Source organism: Cyprinus carpio, chromosome A11 (genome assembly GCF_018340385.1).
Source record: "Cyprinus carpio isolate SPL01 chromosome A11, ASM1834038v1, whole genome shotgun sequence".
Lineage (NCBI taxonomy): Eukaryota > Metazoa > Chordata > Actinopteri > Cypriniformes > Cyprinidae > Cyprinus > Cyprinus carpio.
Genome location: NC_056582.1, coordinates 22,753,566 through 22,778,930, shown reverse-complemented (window position 1 = coordinate 22,778,930; position 25,365 = coordinate 22,753,566). Strand labels below are relative to the sequence as shown.

At 35.8% G+C, this 25,365-nt stretch overlaps 2 protein-coding genes across 2 annotated transcripts; both read left to right on the top strand.

Annotated features, from left to right (window-relative positions):
- Positions 1–226: 226 nt before the first annotated feature.
- On the top strand, positions 227–6,311 carry LOC109098685 (taste receptor type 1 member 3). The gene is made up of 9 exons (XM_019112250.2): positions 227–295; positions 377–577; positions 664–964; positions 1,159–1,515; positions 2,633–3,049; positions 3,145–3,348; positions 3,925–4,045; positions 4,235–4,605; positions 5,636–6,311. The coding sequence occupies exons 2-9, from the start codon at positions 378–380 to the stop codon at positions 6,200–6,202; spliced, it is 2,538 nt and encodes an 845-aa protein (XP_018967795.2). The 5' UTR covers positions 227–295; position 377; the 3' UTR covers positions 6,203–6,311.
- Positions 6,312–21,616: 15,305 nt separating this feature from the next.
- Positions 21,617–24,393, top strand: si:ch211-222l21.1 (prothymosin alpha). The gene is made up of 5 exons (XM_019112224.2): positions 21,617–21,799; positions 22,924–23,016; positions 23,351–23,420; positions 23,507–23,586; positions 23,667–24,393. Exons 1-5 carry the CDS (start codon positions 21,749–21,751, stop codon positions 23,736–23,738), a joined length of 366 nt encoding a protein of 121 aa, XP_018967769.1. The 5' UTR covers positions 21,617–21,748; the 3' UTR covers positions 23,739–24,393.
- Positions 24,394–25,365: the final 972 nt, after the last annotated feature.

Here is a 25,365-nt window from a genome sequence, read left to right as displayed (position 1 = left end):
CCAAAAGTGGGACAGATCCACAATTAACAAAATACTCTGTGAATAATCAGCGTCATTTAGAACTTTCTTGAACATTGATGAGAGACCAGAACATATCCAGGTGAAGCCGGAATGAAACTTGATGTAGACCCCTAATTTACATTCAAAGCACATTAAGCTGATCACAGAAGCGTGGGGTTGGGCGTTTCACTCATTTACGTGTCATCAATTGACCGTCAAACCATCATAATCACTCGCTACTGAGGGAATCACGACACATCTAAACAAGAAGAGCCTAAGCACTACTTCCACTAAGGTCAGTCCATCTATTTCACTTTTATTTATTCATTTCCATGATATATGCTTCTTCACGCATCCTGGATTGTTCACCCTCCAGGATGGCTAAGGAGTGGACACTTCTGTGGCTCTGTGGCCTTCTGGGGTCTGGATTCAGCGAAAACCCATCATGGTTCAAGAACATCTCAACAAGTCTTTTTAAATCCCCTGGAGATATTCTGATAGGAGGACTTTTCCCCATTAACAAACTGACCAGTGATCTGAGCAAACGGGTGAAGCCTGACGACCTTGAGTGCAACAGGTAAAATCTTGAAGGAAGCCCCATAGTCTAGGAATCTGAAAATGCTTTCCTCCTAAAATCACTTTTTTATCCTTCTGTTTTGGCAGTGTAAGCACATATGGTCTGTCTCTTGCATTGGCGATGAAGTTCTCTTTGGACGAAATCAATTCTAAAGAGAATCTTCTCCCGGGAATCACACTGGGATTTGAGAGTTACGACACCTGCATGCAACCAGCCGTTGTCATGAGGCCCGTCCTCCAGCTTCTCACAAAGGAATCAACAGAAGAATTGGATATTGCCTGTAACTACACCGACTACAAGCCTCGTGTTATAGCTGTCATAGGACCAAACAACTCCGAGTTGGTCCCAGTTATTGGAAAGCTGATTGGATTTTTCTCTATGCCACTGGTGAGTTGACATGAAGTGTTAGATTTAAAGGGTGCAAAAGGATTGTTTAAAGGATTGTATTTGTAAGCTAAATACTTATTTATTTTTATATTTTATTTAAATTGTTTCAGCAAATTTCTGCAATAATACGACTTGCCTCTTAACTAGTAAGACGTTCCTCTTGTTTTTGAATTTCTCTAATTGCACATTTTTAGATTAGCTATGGTGCCACCAGCGACGTGTTCAGTGACAAAGAGACCTTCCCGTCCTTCATGCGCACAGTCCCTAGTGATCGCTGGCAGGTTGTGGCCATGGTGCAGCTTCTGAAAAAGTTTGAGTGGAACTGGGTTTCGGTAGTAGGTAGTGATGATGAATACGGACAGAAGGGTCAGGAGCAGTTCTCCAGTATGGCCAATGAGGAGTCCATCTGTGTGGCATATCAGGGTTTGATTCCTGTATACAGCGATCCAGAGCAAGCGGTGAAAGAGATTCTCAATCGTATTGTGGACGCCAAAGTGGGAGTGGTGGTGGTCTTCTCTCTCCCCAAGCCAGCCAGAGACTTCTTCATAGAGGTAAAAAGCTTTATGCAATTTTAAATGGGTCATATTATGAAAAAAATAAAATGTCTTTTTAAGCAAAAAATACTGTGAAATAATACTGTAGATTCAGAATTGAGAAAAAAAAACACACAAAAAAACGCTCTCCGCACCATCAATGCCAGGGACATTTAACTCTGCGACCAACAAGTGTCAGGTGTGCTAGCCACACCCCATCCAGGCAGCACCTAAAAACACAAACCACAAGCACACGCACAGCCTAGGCTGGGATGTCACAACACCCCATAACAACTGCTGGCCTCAGTTTAACGAAGGCTTCGTTATTTCTAGCAATTCACAAAGAGGTTCAAAGTTTCTCTCCCTCTTTGGTGGAACGAGAACGCCAACCTCTACCCAATCTGAGATCACCACATCTTTCAAGAAAAACTGAATACAAATCACTTACCAAATCTACAGTACAACCGTAAACAAATTGGCATTTTGCACTATGAATTTTGTTCACTCATATGACAATTTGCTTGTAATGTTCCTCATCTACATTTAGTGGTTGTCCAAACAGAATATGTTTTTTTTTTTTTTTTTTTTTTTTTATGAAGGTGAGATGCAGGTCAGTGGAATGGGAAAAATTTAAAAACACAAGGTCTCAAGACATGCTTTTTAAAAGTTTAACTAACTTGAGAACCACTTTTTTTGAATGCCGTGATGCTTAAGATGCTGCAAAAGATGTGAGATAGAAGACACAAGAGCAATGATCAAAGATGTCCATTTAGCACGTTTAAATAGAAAAACAGTAGAAAAGCAGCACACTGGAATGCAAAAACATAATCTCTTAAAGTCCCTTAAAGTCAAAGCAGCAAAACCAGCCTGTTTAAATTTAAGGCTCAAAAAGAGTGGAAATGGTATATATATGTGTGTGTGTGTGTGTGTGTGTGTGTGTGTGTGTGTGTGTGTGTGTGTGTGTGTGTGTGTGTGTGTGTGTGTGTGTGTGTGTGTGTGTGTGTGTGTGTGTGTGTGTGTGTGTGTGTGTGTTTGTGTGTGTGCATATGTTCCTCAATTCTTCAGTCACTGCTTTATATTCATAAGTCTACAGGTTTGGTGATTCTAAATGCTTTTGTGATGACTACCTGATCAGGTAATCAAACGAAACATGACAGGCGTTTGGGTGGCAAGCACAGCATGGGCTCTGAGTGATGATGTAGCCACCCTGCCTGGGATCAATTCAATAGGAACAGTGCTGGCGTTTGCAGACATCACAAGACCTCTTCACTTATTCACTCCTTATATCTATGAGCTCTTCACCAAAATGGAGGAGATGCAAATCCCCCAGCAGCCAGATGCAGAAATCTCTCCTCTGGACAACCCTTGCCCAAGATGCAGCTACCTAAGCCAAGCCAACGTGAGCATGGTACAGATAAAACTTGTGCAGCGGTCAGCTTTCAGTGTGTATACTGCCATCTACTGTGTTGCACATGCACTGCATAACTTGCTGGGATGCAATGCCACCCACTGTGCTCTAAATCCCAGGATTGACAATGTTTATCCATGGCAGGTAATCACACACAATCTATAATTTCTGTAAATCTGCTTGTTTTATCCTAGAAGATTAAGAGTGTACTAATAAAAGATCTATGGTTCTTTCTACAGCTGCTACAGAGTCTCCAAAAGGTTTCTGTAGATCTTGAGGGGGTCAATTTTAAGTTTGATAAAGAGGGTAATCCAAATTTTGGATATGATGTTATGCAATGGAACTTTAGCGACACCACTGTGCAATTCGACATAATTGGATTCTTTTATCAGAACCTCAAAATTAATAAAAACAACATAAAGTGGCACATGAAAAACGGAAAGGTATGAATGGAACATTAACACTGTTTGCACTTGAAATGCTATTTTTTTATGCTATTAATTAATCATTAATTATAAATTTGTTAATATTTATAAATGTTATCTATTTTCATTTGAAGTGCATCATATAACCTTGTTTTCTACCAGCCAATAGTTTCTGACACACTTTCTCATAATCTTAAAAAGCCTTTAATAGTCACCCAAACATGAAAATTCTGTAATTATTTTCTCCTGCTGAACACAAAAGATTTTTGAAGAATGTAGGTAACCACATTCTTCAAAACATCTTCAACAGAAGAAAGAAACTCACAGGTTTAGAACAACGTGAGGGTATGTAAATGATGACAAAATTTTCATTTTTGGATGAACTGTCCCTTTAATTTAAAGATTTGAAATGAGTTTGGAAGATAAATATAAATAACGCTAATGAATTTCTTTAAAAAAACAAAAATTGTGATTTTTTTTTTCACTATTCTAAAATACATAAATTATTAATAACAGAGAATGGGTAGGTGTGTCTAAACATGTGACTAGTGCATCCAGGAGCCAGCACCTCTTAACAAATGATCTCTGTGACAGGTGCCACTGTCCACTTGCTCCTCAGACTGTGGGATAGGACAGGTGCGCAGAGTTAAAGGCTTCCACTCTTGCTGTTTCGACTGTATTGACTGCAAGGAGGGAACGTTCCTGAACAGCTCAGGTCCGCCATTACACCAACCTAGGTTTTCAAGTCATTCTAAACAATACTAATAAGGCTCTAACTATCGGCACTGACCATAACTGCTTTATCTAACACTCCTGTGACACCGTAGCAAATGGAAATGTATGCATTTAAGAGCTTTTTGGTTTGATGTTGGCTAACATTTATCTATCTTCTCTTTTGATTGAGATGACATCCAGTGTAAATCATGTCCTGCTGGCCAGTGGTCCACCCTTCGAAGCACAAGCTGCGTGTATCCCATCTATACTTACCTGGACTGGAGCAACTATGAGTCAATTGGACTCATTCTGGGAGGAATTTTAGTTCTAGCATCACATGTATGGGTAGGAGCTCTATTTTTCAAGCACAGAGGAACTCCACTGGTGAAAACTGCAGGTGGACCACTGAGTGGTCTTATGCTATTGAGCCTAGCGGGAACATGTCTAAGCCTGGTGCTGTTCCTGGGTCAGCCAGGAGACATCGTGTGCCGTCTGCAGGAGCCACTAAATGCTTTTTTTCCCACTGTGGCCCTCTCAGTCATTCTGACCATTTCCATTCAGGTGATCCTAAAAAGCATCAATGCGTGTTTTAATTTTTGCAACAATAATTTATTAGACAAACATTATGAAGATAAAAGTGTGAACAGTATATAGTATTTATTATTTTATTTTTGTATTTATTTTATTTTTTGCTGAGAAAAAAAAATGATCATGGCCCCAAATTAAGAACTCATTCCCACAATTTGGGACCCTGGACCACAAATGAGGAACCCATGAGGGTCAATTTTCCAAAACTGAAATTTATACATCATCTGAAAGCTGAAAAAATAAGCTTTCCATTGGTGTATGGTTTGTTAAGATATGACTATATTTGACCGAGATACAACTGGAATATGAGGGTGCAAACAAATCTAAATACTGAGAAAATCACCTTTAAAATTGTCCAAATGAATTCTTAACAATGCATATTACTAAACAAAAATTAAGTTTTAATATATTTAAAGTAGGAAATTTACAAAATATCTTCACGGAACATGATCTTTACTTTATATCCTAATGATTTTTGGCATAAAAGAAAAATCTATTATTCTGAGCCATACAATGTATTTTTGGCTATTGCTACAAATATACCCCAGAGACTTAAGACTGCTTTTGTGATCCAGGGTCACATTTGTTGATTCACGGAAGGTTTACTAATTCATTCCCTCGTTTTATTTAAATCATGGCCATGATCTACAAATTACTCTCCTAATTTAGTAAATGTTGGCCATGATTTACTAATTTGTTCCCTTGTTTTAATTTCACTTAAACGAGAGAACGAGTTTGGAAATCGTGCCCACGCATAAACATATCATGGGAACACATTCTTCATTTGTGGCCATGATGTATACTGTATATTTTTTCTGCATGCCATATGTGAGGCCCAGTACTAGCCCTACAGTAAGTACATGTTGTTAATTAATAATACTCAGGACTAATTACACTGTAGTAAAAAAAACCTTAAAAAAGCATTAGATTATAATTTTTTTTTAATGAACTTTTATCAATTTGAATTAAAAATGATATCCACTGTCTTTTTTTTACTTACCAGATTGTGTGCATCACAGAATTCCCTGAAAAGTCTTCTGATCACCTGGAGAACATACGAGGACGAGGAAGCTTGTTTGTGATTCTGGGATGTTGCGGGGTCCAAGCAGGACTGTGCGGTTGGTACGCCCAAGAGGCTCCCTCTCTGACCCAATACGTCGCCAGTTTGGAGGTGACCTACGTGAAAGCCTTTTTGCGTTGTCCAGTGGAGCCCATGTTAAACTTCGGCTTGATGCTTGGTTTCAATGTCCTGCTGGCACTGGTGTCATTCATGGCCACCTTCATGGCTCTAAAGCCGCCTGGACATTACAACTTGGCCAGAGACATCACCATCTCCACCTTGAGTTACTGTGTATTGTGGGTGATGTTCATCCCCATCTACACAAGTCTAAATGATAAAGATAAGTCAATCGCTCAAGTAGGAGTCAGTTTACTCAGTAATATAGGGTTGGTAGTGGCCTATTTCTTCCCTAAATGCCAGCTGTTGGTCAAACACCCAGAACTTAACACAGATGATCACTTTCGTACATTTATAGAAGGGGTCCCACCAACACCACCTGAAGAAAGCTAGAAGCAATTGCTAAATTATCATTTAATAATTAATAATTATTTAAAAATAAATAGCCTACTATTAAGTTACTCCAAAAAAAATGTATCTCATATTACTTCAAGCTTTAATACACACATACATACATACATACATATATATAAATTCATTATTTTATAGCATATATATTTTATATGGCATAAATTATATATTATATAGCTAAATTAATTAATTTATAGCAGACATTTCATACAATAATCCAAAAATGTCACATGCTAATAAAAGAGATAGCAAAATATTAAAATTTAAAATTACAATTATTGTAAAAAAAAAATTCAGCTATTTTTTTTCTTGTGTGAATTATTTAAAATTGCAATGAATTAAACGTTTAATGTACCATACTTAATGTGAAATGTTTTACTTGTACTCTACATATTTAGACTACTTCATATTAGTTGTGTAATGATAATGTACCCGTATTTACACCTTTTTTTTAATGTAAAAACGAATGCAACCATATAGGTTTTGTAGAGTTTACTAGATAGGTTGCTGTAAAGCTTACTTTTACAAATCATAGGACTAAGTGACTGTGAAGTTTGTTGTCTGTCTCTTGTGTTTTGTGTTTATGAGTCTACTCATAATTAAAACTGTTGTTAGCCAGATTTTGAGAATAAAAAAAGCATATCAAGGAACACAAAATTAATACCTGACGATGTACTGAGTTCTTATGAAGCGAAATGATCGGCCTGTGCAAGAAAATGAACACCTAACATCACTCGGACTCGAAATTAGCCAAAATACTGGCGTATGTGATCCTATGATGAACTCATTCAGTACTCCAGTTCCCCCAGCAGTCACTGAACTGACCGAGTCACGTGAACCGAGCAGTCATGAAGGGGCTAAATTAACGTTTTATGGGTTCGTATTGTTTATTTAAAACTGTTAGCCGACGAAGACAAGTTTATTCACTTTATATGATTTTGACATGTAAAACATACACATTTTACATCGAGTGCTATAATAATAGTAATAATAATCAATAATTATGTAAACGAACTAGTGAATTAATTGAACCACTTCATTGAAACTGTCCGAAAGAATCAGAAAACTTAAATATGTGAATTAATGCAGATTAATGTTCTTATGCAACCAGTTGTTTGTGTTCAGATGAGACATGTCTACAAAAAGTACACCCACTGTCATCTTTCTCACTGAAAATGTAATCTTTTTCGCCCACTTTTATCAGGGCAGAGTAAGAAGGTTGTTTTCTTTTTCTTTTTTTTTCTAATTGAGCAAGATTAATCTATGTGCTGAAAGTATGACAACTCGAACATCATTTAAACTAATGGAAAATGAAAACGAGAAATGCTGCCTTGGAAGGGTGAGTAAATTATGACAGAATGTCATTTCAGAAGTTCCTAACAGCAAACAGAAGAGGGAAGCATTTAGCCATGTTAATGACACAGAATTCCCACAATGCCTTCATATAATATCAAATATCATTTACATTTATTTATTTTTTCTCAGTACCACAGTTATTTGTTTTCTTTGTTCTTTCTGTTAAGGACAGTTCTGCTTCAGAGTGACAGCAATAAAAGTTTGTCAAAACAGCAATTTTCAAATACTGTGTTTTTAACTTTTTTTTTTTTATCAGCTCATTTTAGCAAACCTGTTTTGGAGACTAGGCTATGTATCTCAGTTGCTATATTTTGACCAGTTGTGCATTATTTTAGCAAGAAGGCACTTGAGAGACAACAGTTAGAAGAGTCCTTTAAACTGAGAATATATTCACAATGCAGCATGGCCATGAATGATTCATTGCATTTATACAACCATTTCTACATGAGATGTTAAAGACACAAATATAGGTACTATTTTAAGTACTTAATTAAAATGGAATGCAACTGACCAATCAGCATCAAAGACAGAAAATATATCTGATACATAGTCTTTAATAAAAAAAAAAAAAAAACACACATTTTTAATAGGCTATGTATTTAAGAATGTATCATTCTTAATTTTAAAATGAAATATTTAATTTTACAAGCACACAGTATGCTGGAGAGTATGAAGATGCATTGGCCATCACAAAATGGTTATTATTTAATTATGCATATTTTTTTCTGTGCTCAGTGTCTATTAAATATTCTGTTTTATATTGACAATCTGACGGTGGATAAAAAGGAATCTTAACCCTTGAAGGGTTTGCGTCTCTTTTGATGCCGGGGCCGCTCTGGATACACATTCTGTGCATGAAAAACGCACCGAGATGATGCATCAGACGCAGCTCAAGATGGAAGTTTAGGTGCTTTGAAATTCGACCCCTTTTTAACCCCCTCCATTTGCTGCAAAATGTTTTGTGCACACGGCCCACCCGGTTACCATGACAACACAAAGCTCATTTCCTCATACTACAACAACGGCTAGGTCTCACCCACTCACAAGGACCGCCCACACTGCCAAAAAAGGTCAGCCAATCAGAAATCACACTGACACAAAGAAAACCGGTGACTACTAGAACTTTTTAGCTTTTTACCATCACTTCGTCTTATCTCATCCTTCCTCTGCTCGTTTTTCTTCCCATGATGCATTAGGTTCCTTCCTCTACGTCTTTCTGTGTTTTTGTTTGTTTTAAAAACTAGAATGTGAGCCTCCATTTATTATTTTGAATCCGGGTCTGCAAATACAAACATTACTGATTTAGGTTTAGTTTATTGACTAAACAAAGAAACTAACACTTTTATTTCGCAAGGCCGCATTAAATTGATCTAAAGTGACAGTAAAGACATGTATAATGTTACAAAGGATATCTATTTCATGCTTTTCATTGAACTTTCTATTCACCAAAGAAGTATTCCACAAAAATATTAAGCAGCAAAAACTTTTTAACATTGATAATAATTATTAGCCATTATAACTGATTGAGCATGAGTAATAATTGATAATAATAAATCAGCATATTAGAATGATTTCTAAAGGATCATGTGACACTGAAGACTGGATGATGCTGAAAATTCAGCTTTGCATCACAGGAATAAATTATTTTTTAAATATATTCAAATACAAAACAGTTATTTTAATTTGTAATAATATTTCACAATTTTTACTGTATTTATGATCAACTATATGCAGCCTTGACTGGTAGTCACATGTTTGTTTTGCATGTTCATATGTGATTTCCTAATTGTCTTACTGGCTTATTGCTTTCAAACTGTGTGCACTTTTTTATCGACATATAAAAGGTTGGCACAAACACACCAGACATATTCATTCACTGTTATCTTCAGCACCCAAACTGTCCCATATCCTGCGGTTTTGTCAGCACACTCTCCAGCCCTCAGAAACACATCCTGTTCGGTCACTCACACACTCAATGTTTTTATCAAACGTTTTTCATCCACGTCTGGCTGCAGGTGCTTCTTATCTAGGCCCATTTCCGCCACTAAATTAAAAATAAAAAAAGGTAACTGCGACTTTTTAATCTCACAATTCTGATGTTTTTTTCTCACACTTGCGAGATATGAACTTGCAGTTGAAAATTATAAAGTCAGAATTATGAGATGTAAAGGAGGAAAAAATTAGATATTGCTAGTGTGTTATTAAGCTGTTCTGAGTGATTTTACAGAATCTAGGCTCCTCTATATGTGTTTATTTATTTATTTATTTTGCAGTGCAGTGCTGTGCTGTGCCATTAGTAGATTCTGAGAGATTGTTAGTCTGTTTCTAAGATGTTGCTAAGCTCTTCTGAGTGAATTTTAGTGTGTCGCTATACAGTTAGAGGATTGTTATGCAGATGCTAAGCTCTTCTAAATGGTTTATAATGCAGTGATATGCCATTGCTAGGGGTGTTGTTATGTAGATGGCTCTTCTGTGTGTTTTAGTGCATTGCTATCATGTTGCTAGGGGGCTGCTGTGCAGATTCTAAGTTTTTCGGGATGGGTTTTAATGCATTGCTGTGTGTTGCTAGGCAGTTCTGATGGGTTTCTAGGGCAATCTTTTGCAGATTCTAAGCTCTTCGGACTGTTTTTAGTCTGTTATTAATGTTTTTATGCCGTAACTAGGGGGTTCTGAGTAGTCGCTAGGGCATTGTTTTGCAGATGCTAAGCAGTCCATTGCTATGCTGTTACGAGGGAGTTATGAGTGGCTGCTAGGGGAATTTTTTTTTTATTTTTTTTTTTTTTTTTTTTTTGCAGATGCTAAGATCTTCTGACTGTTTTTAGTAAATTTCTGTGCCATTACTATGGGGTTCTGAGTGGTTGCTTACTGGCCCAAGCAAAAAAAAAAAAAAAATAAACATTTGCAAGTATGTTTTCGAACTATTATGGACATACAAAAAGATGCAGGAAACAAATGTAAGATTTAAATTTGAAATCCACCCCTATAAACACCATGAGACTGTAGACTCCAGGTTTTTACGTTTTAATTCTGTATTTTAATGGTTTATGTCTATGTATTTTAAAATGGAAAGCTGTATTTTTTGAGGGTGCAGTTGTAGGTGACTTCCTTGTGGTATGTTCCTGAAGGCTGCGTTCTGATAATACACTGTACTCTCTTTACTTCTTTATTAGGTCTCTCTCTCTCTCTCTCTCTCTCTCTCTCTCTCTCTCTCTCTCTCTCTCTCTCTCTCTCTCTCTGTCTCTCTCTCTCTCTCTCTCTCTCTCTCTCTCTCTGTTTATTTTTCTTGGCTTTATTCCAAGTATTTTCTTCGATCCACAAAATGTGTTCGCAGAGGCCCTCCCCCGATTCTTACTGTGCAACCTGAGATCTTTCATTAACCTGTCCAATCAGGAGCTTTGTATGTTTTTGAACGTGTGTTGAGTTTTTGATTCTAGTTGTAAAAAAAAAAAAAAAAAAAAAAAAAAAAAAACCTGTTTGATTCTGCACCCAGTTCTGATTTTAAATCTAGAACTGCTAAAACATTACATGCCCCCTTACAATGTGATTCAGGCAGTATACTCATTAAACAGAACACTGTAATTATGCTAATGTGGTTATACCCATAATTAGAGTAAACATAATCACAATAAAATATGTGGAAGACACATTTTACATACAGTGTAATCACATTTCTCCCACTCAGACCAAAGTGCTAATGCTAATGCTGACATTCATGCACAGTTTTACACACGTGATGAAGCCACACAAATCATATTTGAACAAAGCCATAGAATAATTTTCATCTGTCACCATACATACATGCTCTGTTGATTAATTTGCATGATCTCATCAGAGATATGAGGGACTTCCTGTTGGTTTTAAGGTCCTATAAGGAGAAACATACATTAAATGGGTTAACAAGTTTGAAAGGAACAGGTTTAACATATGTTTAGTTGTGAATATGGCATAAATTTACTATCAATCACATCACTATGTGTGCCACTAGATGGTGGTAACAGTCACAGGCGACTGGTGAGAACCAAGGCTGCTGTTGCTAGGTGATCCATCTGCATCTGTTTGTCATGTTACACGGCTGTTCATCACTAATATCTGTTAATCTAGTAAATAAGCACTTTTATTTTGTATAAAATATTTGCACTGACTTACATGGCTATACCATCATTTAAGTGTCTAGTTGTGATATGATTCCAAGATGTATACAGCAGCATGTTTTTATACGATTATACGTGATTTGTCTTGTATGCTTTGAGTTTGGAAAATATATTTGCATGCATAATATCAACGAATAAGGTAAAACCCAGTTCAAGCATGTTTGGATCATAATTTCATCAAAAACTGAGAGCAAGAGAGAGAGAGAGAGAGAGAGAGAGAGAAATTTATTTTGAAAATATTTATTTTAATATTTATCTTTTTTTGTTTTTAAATAAAGGTTATGTTTAGGACTGTTTCAATTTTTATGATTTTTCACACTTACAAAAAAAAAAGAAAGGAAGAAAAAATATTTATTAAATATTTATAAAAAAAATTTTTTTAAAGAAAATGACAATTACTTTTAGGACCTTCTATTTTTAGCTTTTTTTTCATGATAACAAAGGACATTTTCTCATTGATTTAATGTTAAAATAAGACCAGTACAGTATTTATACTTTACAACTGCTGTATTATTGATAACTTTAAAGATAACTATTTCAATACCTATATTAGCATCCACATCAAATCACAATAATGTTCTGCTTGAATTATCAGTGCATGCTTCAGTTTTGTCATCTGCCACTTTAAATGCTCCAGCTTTTAGCAGGATGGATTCTGATTGGCTGTCAATGTTTTTATCATTCATCAGCTGGAACAAAAACCATTCTGAAAGTAATTCCAATCATATTGTTCCTCTGTTTCATTATCATTATATTTGTGGTGTGGACTTCACTATTCTCCTAAAATTAGAATGATTATTATAAATAGTTTATCCTTGGTGTGAACAGGCCTTTCGAGTAATTCTCACTGTATTATGAGATCATTGCTATTGAGAAAAATGGGAATGCATTACAGCATGCAAATATCATGAGAAATCTTTTTATACATAGTTCTCCATCTTGAGATGTGACCTAGACATGTTCTCAAGAGATTCAGCCTCAAGTTCTGAGCTCTTTCTTTCTTTATTGGAGTAGGTAATGTGCTTGAAACTGTATTCAGAATTCAAACATCTTGTTGATTAGACCTTTAAAACAGTGCTATGCATCTCCTGACTTCTTGATTTTCACTTCTGCTTTGCATTACAAATGCAGGAGCAGCTGTTAAATATAAGTTGTATAAGTACAGTTGTGAGCTCAGGCCTTTACAAACTTCTCAGAGTTGGTGGATTCTTCCGAGACTGGACAACCAGGAGTTCATCTGCCAGAGTGGCTGTAGAAACCAGTCATGAAATGGTTAACCAGAATACAGCCCCTGTGAGCTCTAATTACTTTCATCCAGGCCTGTAAGGAAGTATGTTTGCAAAAGATTACAGGAGCCCTCCATTTTCTTGACCGTGTGCAGGGTTTCGTTCTGTGCCCTTATTTGAGAAAGCATGGTTTACTAGTGACCGCAAAATTACCTCATTGCATATTTACAGATCTAAGTTCTCTGCAGAAGAAGCCCACCGTTCCTGTTCCTCTCTTTCCCATCTGTCTTTGTTCCTCTCTGTCCCTGTTTCTGCATCTTTCTCGAACTGCCGTCCCTCCCCCAGTCAGTCCTCCATGTTTCTGTCTCTTGTCTCAGCTTGGCTTGCCCTGCAGATGGTTCTTTGTTGGAGCCTCACAAAGGGGCTGAGGTCAGTGTGGCCTAAAACAGACACATAAACCCCCTCACATCAACTTTAGCTGCTTCTCTGCTTGCACTGCCTGCAGAGCGACAGTACTTACTTTAGTAGCGCTTGCACTAAACACTCAAGGTACTATTAAAAACTTTGATGTGTAACTAATCCTGCAGTTTGTGCTCAAAACATGAATGGTTTACTAAATCGTGATGATGATTTGGTTGATGATAAAAGTCTTGCATTGAAGACTAGTGGATTAATCAGACTTTAACCCTACTCTATCATATTTGATACACAAGGTCAACAAGCTCAAAATTTTGCTGACAAAGCTATACACAATCTGTTTCACATGGAAGCTTGTTGACACCACTGAATAAAAAAAAAATAAAAAATGTAAAAAAAAAAGGTAATTGCGACTTTTTATCTCACAATTCTGACTTTATAACTCGCAATAGCGAGTTCATATAAAAAGTTGCAATTTCCTTTTTTTATTTTTTATTCAGTACTGGAAATGGGCTTCCTCTCTTAGCAGATTGGTCGTTTATACTTTTTAGCAAGTAAAAGGCCTTTTAATATAATTATGAAAATGTCCCACTTTAAGTTGTTGTACACATTTTATTTTTGCTGTGAAATCTTTATTGAAGATTATATTTTATGACGTAAACATAATAATAACTTTAATATTGCTAGTAATATTTCAAGATGAGCACTTGCTGGATTGAAGCAGCTTAGGTTTACTTGATTATCCATATATATATATATATATATATATATATATATATATATATATATATATTTTATTTTTTTTTTTTTTTTTTTTTTTTTTTAAGAAAAATAAATGTGAGTAATGTGATACATCAGCCTTTTGAGATATGTTTATTTGTTCATCTCCCAATCAACATTGTATTGTATTGCATTATATGTTTTGAAACTACAGAGCTTTGATCACAAAACTAAGCATTTAAATGTTATATTATTGGGAGATATAGAGTGACAACTGATATTTATATCATTTTAAGTAATCTGCTATACTGTTTTATTTGTAGATGTTTTGTGTTAAGTGTTTTTTATTAATTTTTTGTTATTTAGTGTTCTGTATTTTTTTCAGATTGCATTTATTTCGGGCATCTGAATAGTATGAGATCCATATTCTCACTATATGAGCCATAAAAGCCTGATGTTTCGAATATGACACAACAAAAACACATATGCAAACTTTTTCACATTTCATTTTAGAATTTTTCTAAATGTTCTACTATTCCATTTTATTATTTGATATCTCAGGCATTAAAGGGTTAAAAGACCTGTTTAATTCGACCAGTTTCAGGTCCATCTGAACCCAATCAGACATGTTTATTCAGGACTGTTTGTATAAGACTTGTTCTCAAATTCAGCCTCATTGATGGAGTGCAATGGCATGAAACAAAATAGGTTGTTTAATAGTTTTTTTGTGGCTATTTATAAACTTGGTTCTCTGTCTTAAAAATAGTTTTCAGCTGGACGTTCAAAAACAGTGATGACAATGATGCCCGTCTGAATGAAAAAGATGGATTTCATTTCATAAAATAAGAAAAATATATTTTAGAAATGCAACTTAATGAAATAAATAAGTTTTATATTAAAGTAATACAATTACTAAAACTTAAATACAATTACTGGAACTGAAACTATATAGGGAAATGTTTAAAAGCAATACTTAAAATGGCAAAAGCATATAACTAAAATTAAAATTAAACTGAAAATGTAAAAATAAGAAGCTAATTTAAAATGTATATACTAATAAATATATAAATAATACTGAAATAACGCTGAACATATAACATCACATAACTTTTCTTAGAGCGATGAAATGGTTTGATATTGTATGTAGTATGTGATGGTTGCACACTGTGCAATAACTTCTGAGCAGCTCTGGCTGTGTATAAAGACTTCTTTGTCCTGTAAAACTAATGTGTACATGGCAGCTCTTGTGGGTTGCATTTCAGATCTGCCAGTATTTCTCTGGAAAACTATGTTTCAAATGAGCAAATCTTGCAGTTTGCAGTGTGTTTGAATTTGCATCCGTCCCAAATCAAATCCATTGGGAAAATGTCAGCTGCAGCTTGAAGAGGGAAATGCAAATTTGCCATCTGGATTATTGGCCATTTGTTTAATTCCCTTGTGCATTATCATCTGCTGCAAACGAAAGCTACCATACAGATCCGGGAGGATGAAACCTGATTGGTTACTTCTTAAACTGTTAAAATATCCAATGACATTGAGGAACGCAGAAACTGGATTACTGTAAAACATTAGGAATTTAACATATACTAGGCATCCACGTGTAGGAACACGAGGACTTGGTTGTCAGACCGACTTCATTTGGCTACAACCTGCTAAGACCTGCAGACCGTTGGAAAACTGTCTACTGAGGAGTGGCTTTGGTGATGAGATCATCCTCCTGCATATGGGTGAAACACAGCCGCCTCTAAGTGATCATCACAGGTAAAGAGGAATTATGGGAGGGAACTCTCTAGAAGACCCTCCCTGAAAGAATGGAAATTTCCACTAGAAATAGGAGCAAGTAATCAAGTCTCTCAGACTGTACGCTGTAATGCAGTAGAACTTTATTGCACTGTAAGCAATTATTGTTGCTCAGTATCATGCTTATGCTTATAGCATCAGTCAAACATTTGGAATAATTAAGATTTTTTATAATGTTTTTAAAAGGAGACTCTCATGCTCACCAAGGCTATGTTTATTAAAAATAATAATATTGTGAAAAATTCATACAATTTCAAATAACTGTTTTCTATTTCAATATAATATAAAATGCAATTTATTCCTGTGATGAAAGCTGAATTTTCAGCATCATTACTCCAGTCTTCAGTGTCACATGATCCTTCATAAATCATTTTTCCAGTAGGTTTAATCATTTAAACAACAGCCTAATCCACAATATTAAACTTAAGCAAGTAATTCATCCTGTGCATAAATCATAAATGTAGGTTGTTGATAAGAGCTGTGCTATTATGGTCAGCCTTTTAAAAATGCTAAACAAAGCTGAATACTTGAACTACCCTTGCTCTGTAATTCATTCATCTGCATCTCATATTCTTTGTTATGTTAACTGCCAGTGCAGTGGACACACTTACTGGAGTACCCAGGATGCCTCATTCATTGAGCGTCACTATTCAGGACGGGGGGCAAATTGGCCACATTCCACAGCATCATCCCCTATTAGAAAGTCTGTGCTTGATAGAGGACACAAAAGACTGCCCCTGGATTTTTACAGTGTGCACACAAAGCCTTAATGAGAGATGCAAATGATAGATTTTTGGACAAATATGCAGGTTAAATGTAACCATGTCAGATTGTAATTGATTTGTGCAGATTTTACAGGATTTTATTTGAAGAAATAAATGTTATTCAGCACACGCTTTTATTGAAAGTGACTTACAAAAGAGGAATAAAATAATAAATAAATAAATAAATAAATATTTATTTCCTTCATATGTTGATTCAAACTGGCTGTAATGCTTTTCTACACTCGTAGTTGCTTTCTACAATGTAAATATATATATATATATATATATATATATATATATATATATATATATATATATATATATATATATATATATATATATATATATTTTTTTTTTTTTTTTTTTTTTTTAGTTAGTTACTCTAGTATGTTTTACAAGATAATACTATTTCAGTCTTCTACTTCAAAATGATTTGTTTAATTCAATTTGTTACTTCCCATTGCTTTGTAATTGTGAAATTTACTAGCAATTTCCACCATTTTTTTTTTCAGTGTATATGTGGCTGATTTTCAGTGTTAAGGGTTTCCACTGTTCAAGACAAAAGCACACAGTTGGAACACCAAGCCCTCCCTCAGATTTTTCCGATTATGGTGACCTTTTCTTCCCTAATTCTGACCCCCGATCTTTGACAAACTCCTCCTTAAACTCCCCTAAAGCCCTTAGATTCCAAGGGTCAGGTTGCAGACTTTTGTCTCATAAATTCAGGTGCAACTGCAAATTACTTCCCTCACTGACCAAAGGGGAAGTTGCAGACTTTTGACAACAGGTCTCATAACCACATATCTGAGGTTACTATGAAACCTGTAGTTTGATATATGTGATATATGTCATCTCTGACTCGATAAGAGTTGATGATTTGCTTACAACTAATCCCTGTACAATCTTTCTGAGGAACTGGAAATAGCAGCTTTGAATATTAAAGATAGTAGTGCATCAGCTCTATTAAAATGCCATTCACAACCCATTTATTTATTTTTTTCAAAATCTTATGTAATTCTGAGTTGAGAGGGGATATTCAAATGTACAAATGTAGATAGGATGTGATTTTATTCATTGGGAATCAATTTTATCGTGAAAAGTAAGAAGGTTTTGAAGAGGTTGAGAAGTAAGAGGGAATTGTGATGTCAGCTGAAGCTCCTTTTAAGACAGTAAATTTTGTGGATTTTGATTTCATCTCCGATTTTTATTTGCAGTTACACTGAAAATCTGCCATTTATCATTGCCATAGCCACTGACTTCCACAGTATTTTTGCCTTGTACCATAGCCATTGAGTTACAATATATTCTTTCCATACTATTGGTGTCAATGGCTACCAGAGAGTGTTTGGTTTCAGACATTCTTTCAAAATATCTTCTTGTGTGTTCAACAGAATAAAGAAACTCTAAAGGTTTGGAAAGAAAGAAAAAAAGAAAGAGTAGCTACTGCATGAAAGAAAATGTGAGGATTAGAGGAACATGTTGGATCTTTTCTTCTTCTTCCTATCTCTGGTTATTCCAAGGCTTTCCTTCATCAAAGAGCACACTAAAAACCAGCAGGCAATCACTGGAATTGTTCCAGTATCCATGGAAACAAATCTTGCTCGTGGGCAGGCTGTGGGTCTACTAGAAGGAAAAAAAGAAAAAAAAAAAAAACGACAGGAAATGACCTAACAAAGAGTCTCTCCTCTCCATTTGCTCCCATTTTCCAGTTGCAGCGAATGAGTAATACTTGGACAAGGAAGTGTTTTCTTTAAAAAAAAAAAAAAAAGTCTGTTACTTGTCTGAATTTATACGGCAGACACATCATGGGCTTCCAGCAGCAGACTGCTGTTTCGGTGTGTGCTACATATGGTCTTCATTTCCCCAATGAAAGAGCCTCTATGTGCAATTGTTCCACTGAGTTTACATCCAAGCGCAAACAAGGGCTTCATGAGATTGAATACATTTTCTGTCAGTCTGACGTGTCTCCACCCAATCTGCCAAACTGCTAAACTCCAAACCAATCTGAACACAAGACCTCCTCAAATTAAGATTGCATATAACACTTTCATCTCAGGGGCTAATGACATCCACCTGTCAATATGAAGTCTTGTGTTTTCCTTCTTAAGCACTGTTTTGACGGGATGCATTGCTGTTAATGTTATCATTTCATGAACTGCTGCTTTGCTTCAGCATCAACATCTGCTCAGCCAATGAGTTTGAAGCATGTTTTTTTCTGACCAGTGGCAAACAAGAATAGTTTTTGCAAACTCATTTAGTGATGTTGGTGCATTTTTCAAAACTGAATAACGTTTATTTTTAAGACTCTGTGGAATCTCTGTGAAAACCCCATTTTGGATCCTTAATAGTGTGGGAGGACAGCAGTAAGTGAACCACAATCTATTATTATACACAGAAATGCCTAAACCCAAAATGAAAGTGAACAGGGCATGCAGTCAGAAGATCTGTACACAACAAGAACATTTTTAAATAAATGAGAAAAATGTTCATGTATCAGCAAAAAGTTATATTCCTCTCTGTATGGGTTAGATTTCTTTACAGTACACCTGATAGTATCTACTTTGTCAAAATTGTTTGTACCAAAGAAAACAAAAACAGTACATATGCAAAACACAAATTTACCTGAGGTCCTTATGGAAAACTAGTCTGAATAAAGCTTTAGTCAGCAAATCACTGTTTTCAGTTTCTCATTTACATGAGTCAAAGCTGAGGTTTAAATCAATGGTCTAGTACTGCTTAATACTCCATCTGATAAAATGAAGACTACATACTGACCCCTCACAGAGCACACCATAGGCCCACACCATCTGTGACCACCAAGTGGGCTTTGTTATGGCAGATCTGATGAGAGCGGGGGTCTTTATCTCTGTGTGTGCAAAGGAAAATCCTGAGGAAAAGTTCCACCTCTATGGACATTTCTGACTAAAAATATCTAAAGAACTATTGTTTAGTAAGAAAAATATTATTTAAAGTTTAGAGTACTTTCTCCTTTTGAGGAATTACAGATGTGAGGCAGGGTTTGACCCCTTGAAAGGGGAAGTATGGAACGTTATTAACCGCAGCCTTAATCTGTTCCTTGTGCAACAGGTAGGCTAGTCTTCCTGTGATGGAGAAGACAAAATGACTGTGTGTCTTATCTTTCAAGCTATAAATCAGTTGGTTATCTGTGCTGAGATGTTTGATGGTGTGGAATAGTCATGTTAGCATCGTAGTGTGACTTCTCGTTATGAATGAAACTGCTGCCTGGTGTGTGTCTCCATTTGGGACACAATGGCCTCTGAATACAACATGCTAATGAAACTGTGGCTGTAAACAAAGCCCCCTAAGAAGCTTAAATTCATCTCTGCAGGCTTGGAGGCAGGTCCCAACCACACAAAGCAGTTATCAAGGGAAGACGGCAAAAAAAAAAAAAAAAAAAAAGGTCAAGGGAAATAGAGAACGATTTGTAGTTTTCAAAAGGAATGGGAAATAGTGGCAAATATTATATATAAACAGTTAAATATTATATATAAACTTACAAACCTAATATATATATATATATATATATATATATATATATATATATATATATATATATATATATATATACAGTACAGACCAAAAGTTTGGCAACATTACTATTTTTAATGTTTTTGAAAGAAGTTTCTTCTGCTCATCAAGCCTGAATTTATTTGATCAAAAATACAGAAAAATTTTTTAATATTGTGATATATTATTACAATTTAAAATAATTGTTTTTAAATGTATTATACTTTAAATTATCATTTATTTCTGTGATGCAAAGCTGAATTTTTAGGATCATTATCACATGATCCTTTAGAAAATCATTCTAATATGATGATTCATTATCAAAGTTGGAAACGGTTCTGCTGCTTAATATTTTTTTCAGAACATGTGATACTTTTTTAGGATACTTTGATGAATAAAAAGTAAAAACAAAAAAACAAAAAAAACAAAGAAGCTATGTTTTTAAAATATAAATATTTTGTAATAGCAATATACACTACTGGTCAGTAATTTGGGGTCAGTAATTGTTTTTCTTTCTTTTTTTTAAATAAAATCAATACTTTTATTCAGCAAGGATGTGTTAAATTGATAAAAAAGTGATAGTAAAGAAAATATATTATTAGAATATATATTATTAGAAATTATTTTTTTTTTAATAAATGCAGTTCTTTTTAACCTTTTATTCATCAAATATATTAGACAGCAGAACTGTTTCCAACACTCATAATAAATCAGAATATTAGAATGATTTCTAAATGATCATGTGATAGACTGGATGTTTACATGTGACACTGAAGGCTGGAGTAATGATGCTGAAAATTCAGCGTTTGCATCACAGGAATAATTTTTTTTTTTTTAAAGTATATTCAAATAGAAAACTATTATTTTAAGTTGTAATAACATTTCACAATATTACTGTTTTTTTCTGTATTTTTGATCAAATAAATGCAGGCTTGATGAGCAGAAGAACCTTCTTTCAAAAAGATTAAAAATAGTAATGTTTCCAAACTTTTGGTCTGTACTGTATATATATATGTATATTTATATATATATAGAATATATATATATATATATATATATATATATATATATATATATATATTAGGTTTGTAACTTTACATATTGCTTTGTTTTGTTTACTAACTGGAAGATCAATTTGCATTTTCTTCAAATTTACACAAAGAGAAACAAAATAAGTAATCAAAAAAAAAAAATATTTATATTTAAGTCACTAGAATTGCTTGAATGAAGCCTGACCTTCATAACAGTATTTTTAAAAGACCGGGTAAAAGGTAAAATTAGATATTCCTCCAATAAGACAAGACGGGCGCATTACTAGAGGGGCGGGATTTCATGATACAATTGACAGTGGCTTCTCCAATCAAATCGAAGAACGGATTTACGTCGCCACGATCCTGTCCAATCAGAATTCAGTGAGATTGCCGCTGCTCTCGACTCGCCTTTCAGTTCTCAGGTTCAGGCAGTTTTGATTCACTCTTCCTCCTCCGTCCGACCGTGTCCTACCTCATCCCACCACTTTTAACGCTTTCTCGGACATTTTTCTTTAAAACATCTCTATAAACCACCATGGCTGATACCGCTGTTGATACGACCACCACCCCTGAGGTCACCGCCAAGGTAAGTTCGCTTAAAAATAAGTGTATTTGAAGAAATTGAGCATAACGTTAACATTACCTGGTAATTAAACCAGGAGAGAAAGAGAGATGTTATCAGCGATAAATGTTATCCTTAACGAGAAAACGAAACGTTAAAACAAGAATCTTTCGAATAGTAGCATCTCTTCTTTTCGTTTATTCACAGCTCGCCTCGAGTCGTGTTTAAATTAACGTTACTGGTTAACGTTTAATGGACAACCGTTACGCACATTTCATTCAAAAATAAGTCGTAAGAAACTCTATGAGGACTGAATTCGACATGTATTCCCAGATGTAATCATATCCCATTAACGTTAAGGTGAGGAGGGAGTGAATTGATGAACCATCTGCGACATTTTTTTCTTTCTTTGATTGTGTGTGTGTGTGTGTGTGTGTGTTTGAAGTCAAGGCGCTTGGTCTCCGCCGCTCGAATAGGCGGGAATATCGCCTCCCGTGCGCGCTCTGCCTCCTTTTGTTTCCAGCTCGGCGCGTGTGCGCGCATGCGCGTGCACGGTTCCTGCCGGGAATAAAAGGGGCAGTGGGCAAGACGGCGCGAAATAACCTCAAGTGACCTCGACATGTGTGTCGGCACAATAGATTTAATTCATGAAGGCGTCTGTATAATAGATCTGTTGTGGTGCAGGTGTCAGAGAAAGAACACACACACACACACACAAAACGGATTTACTTGTTTCCCCATTAAAGAATAGTTCCGATTATATATTCCATCAGTTCTAACGTAATTTCGTATTAGATTAGAAGATGACCATTACGCCTACATGATGTTCGTACTACTGTACATTTATGGAATAAAATTAAATGATTGCATAGTTTCTAAAAGTGTTTTTAAAACCGAAACCTGGCGGTTTTCTTGACCCTGGTGTTGGTTTGCCATTTAATGTATTTTAACAGGCAGTCAGCCAGCTGGTGTGTGTGGTCTGTGGCTCGTGTGTGTGTGTGTGTGTGTGTGTGTGTGTGTGTGTGTGTGTGTGTGTGTGTGTGTTGGGTGGGGAGGAAACTCAAAGAAACAAACTTTCCCCTTTACTACCTATGAAATAATCACACGCTGTATTGTTTATTAACCGATAAACTTGTGCTTCATTTCAGGACTTGAAAGAGAAGAAGGAGGTGGTCGAGGAGGCAGCGGAGGCTGCAAAGGAAAACGGTAGTGAAGACGCACCTGCCAATGGAAATGGAACAGTAAGCGCTGAGTATTTCCCAGAAGGCCTTAGTGTTTTGGTCCCCGAGTACCCGCTCGCCGTGCAGGTGTTGGAGGGCCCCCTCCCCCTCTTTCGTCATGCTGCTCTTTGTTTAGGGTTCAAATTGACTGACACAGATGCATCTTATGAGACGACAGCTTCGAGGCTGTGCACATGGTTCTCAGCACATGGCTTTTACATAACCGACCTTCCCATACACTTTGGAAATTTTCATAATTATCGTTAATTACTTAAATTGCTTGCAAATCCCCGAATCATCTGGTGATATAACAAATTTGGTGTCCGTTTCATTCATAGTTTTTTCTCTGTTTTAGACTAATGGTGCGTCACACAAGGAAGAGAAAACCCATGAGGACGAAGAGGGTGGGGATGATGAGGAGGAGGGTGAGTCTGACGTCGCCTTTGTCATCATTACATAATTTACTAGTACAGAAACCCGTTATTAAAAAAATATGTTTGGTTTTAAACAGCAGGAGAAGCAGAGGAGGAAGAGAACAGTGCTGAAGAAGAGGCAGATGGCCAACCTGTGAAACGTCCAGCAGAAGAGGAGGTGGGTTCGGGTTTCGGACACATTTCACAACACGCTTCCATCATCTATACGGCGTCTGATCTTTGCATGTCTGCTTTCAGGAGGCAGTCAAAACAAAGAAACAGAAGACAGAGGAGAACGGCGACTCCACAGAGGCTGAAGTCCAAGCCTAAAGTTCTTTCCGCCCTTCAGTAGCTCTGTCTGTATGGTCACTTTGACCTAGTAGAGTTTGTGCTTTTCTGTATATTTCACAGACCTTCTTTTTGCCGCGACAAGATCTTTTTATTGCACTGAGGTCCATAACATCATGACCCTATCCCCTTTTGTAAGACCTTATTTATTGGTGTAGGACCAACATTAGAACCCTGTATTAAAAGGAACAATGTTTATTTTAGCACACGTTTAACAAGCACACATTCTACTCTGTTATTTGACCAGCGGATGTACACACAAGCAACTGAAAGCCTAAGGTTCTGTCATTTTCATGGGTGCCATTTTTCCGATCTACTAAAGACCAAAGATGAGTTTTAAGCAGGGGCTAATAAACAATGTTTAACCTGGTTGTGCTGCTAGCAGTTAATCCCTCGCTTTGGCAGATCGGGTAACATAACAGATGGTTCATATCACTGAGAGGGGTTCCTTAGTCAACGCATCACCCGCCCTCTTAACATGTTAATTAACCCCTTTTTAAATCTTTAAGGTCTTTTGTTCCATATGCATTAAAAAGGATTGTATCTTTCTATCCTTATGTACAGTTTTGGGGGTTTTGTTTTATCATTGTGTTTTATATGGGAAGTGCAGAATAAAAAAAAACAATCTATAACAGAACTGTATGCTGGAACTGGTGTTCTTTCAGTCCTTCAAGCAAAACTATTTTTTTTTTTATTATTGTGTTTTGGTTGCTTTTTGACCACTGCTTTGTATAGTTTGGTTCAGGATTATAAATAAATAATAAAAAAAAACAAGTCTCGTCTTTTTAAAAATCAGTGCCTCTTGGGTCTTTTTTTAACATTGCTTTGGGGGTTGCAAAACTTTTTTTTTAAAGCTGTTTGGAACAAGATTGGACATGCACCGAATATGTGAAAGAAGACTGACCTTAACTGGTGCTCATATTTAGGCAAAAACTAAAAGTAGTTTCTTGCACAACGATTAAAGGATTGTTTCACCCAAAAATGGAAATTTGCTAGATATTGTTTTTTCTCTCCGTCAGTTCGTTATGTATGTGGGTTTGTTTTTTTTTTCATCAGAACAGATTTGGAAAAATGTAGCATTCCATCACTTGCTCACCAGTGGATCCTCTGCAGTGAATGGGTGCCGTCAAAATGAGAGTCCAAACAGCTGATAAAAACATCAAAATCTACACGACTCCAGTCCATCAGTTAACATCTTGTGAAGCAAAAAGCTGCATGTTTATGAGAAAAAAATCCATCAATAGTTTTGTTTTTTTTTTTTTTTTTTTTTACTTTAAACCATTGCTTCCAACTAAAATACAAGTCCTCAGTCCATAATAGTTTTTTCACATTTTTATGCACAGATCAAGTACCATTTACAAGCAAACAGTTCTAAACATGTCACTATTTGAGTGTGAGAGGACAACCGGGGATGTGCTTTTTCATTATTATTTGGATTATGCACTCATGGACAGTGTTTTAAAGTTAAAACACCTTTATCATGGGTTTGTTTCTTACAAACACTCAACTTTTCACTTCACAAGATGTTAAGTGATGGCCTGGAGTGGGGTGAATTACTGTGATGTTTTTAATCAGCAGTTCGGACTCTCATTATGACGGCACCCATTCA

Bases quoted from the DNA above. Each gene is read 5' to 3' on its own strand.
- si:ch211-222l21.1 (XM_019112224.2), top strand. From the start codon at position 21,749: ATGGCTGATACCGCTGTTGATACGACCACCACCCCTGAGGTCACCGCC. The intron at 21,800-22,923 runs GTAAGTTCGCTT...GCTTCATTTCAG, and splicing joins CCCCTGAGGTCACCGCCAAG to GACTTGAAAGAGAAGAAGGA. The intron at 23,421-23,506 runs GTGAGTCTGACG...GGTTTTAAACAG, and splicing joins TGGGGATGATGAGGAGGAGG to CAGGAGAAGCAGAGGAGGAA.
- LOC109098685 (XM_019112250.2), top strand. From the start codon at position 378: ATGGCTAAGGAGTGGACACTTCTGTGGCTCTGTGGCCTTCTGGGGTCT. The intron at 3,050-3,144 runs GTAATCACACAC...TTCTTTCTACAG, and splicing joins ACAATGTTTATCCATGGCAG to CTGCTACAGAGTCTCCAAAA. The intron at 3,349-3,924 runs GTATGAATGGAA...TCTCTGTGACAG, and splicing joins GGCACATGAAAAACGGAAAG to GTGCCACTGTCCACTTGCTC.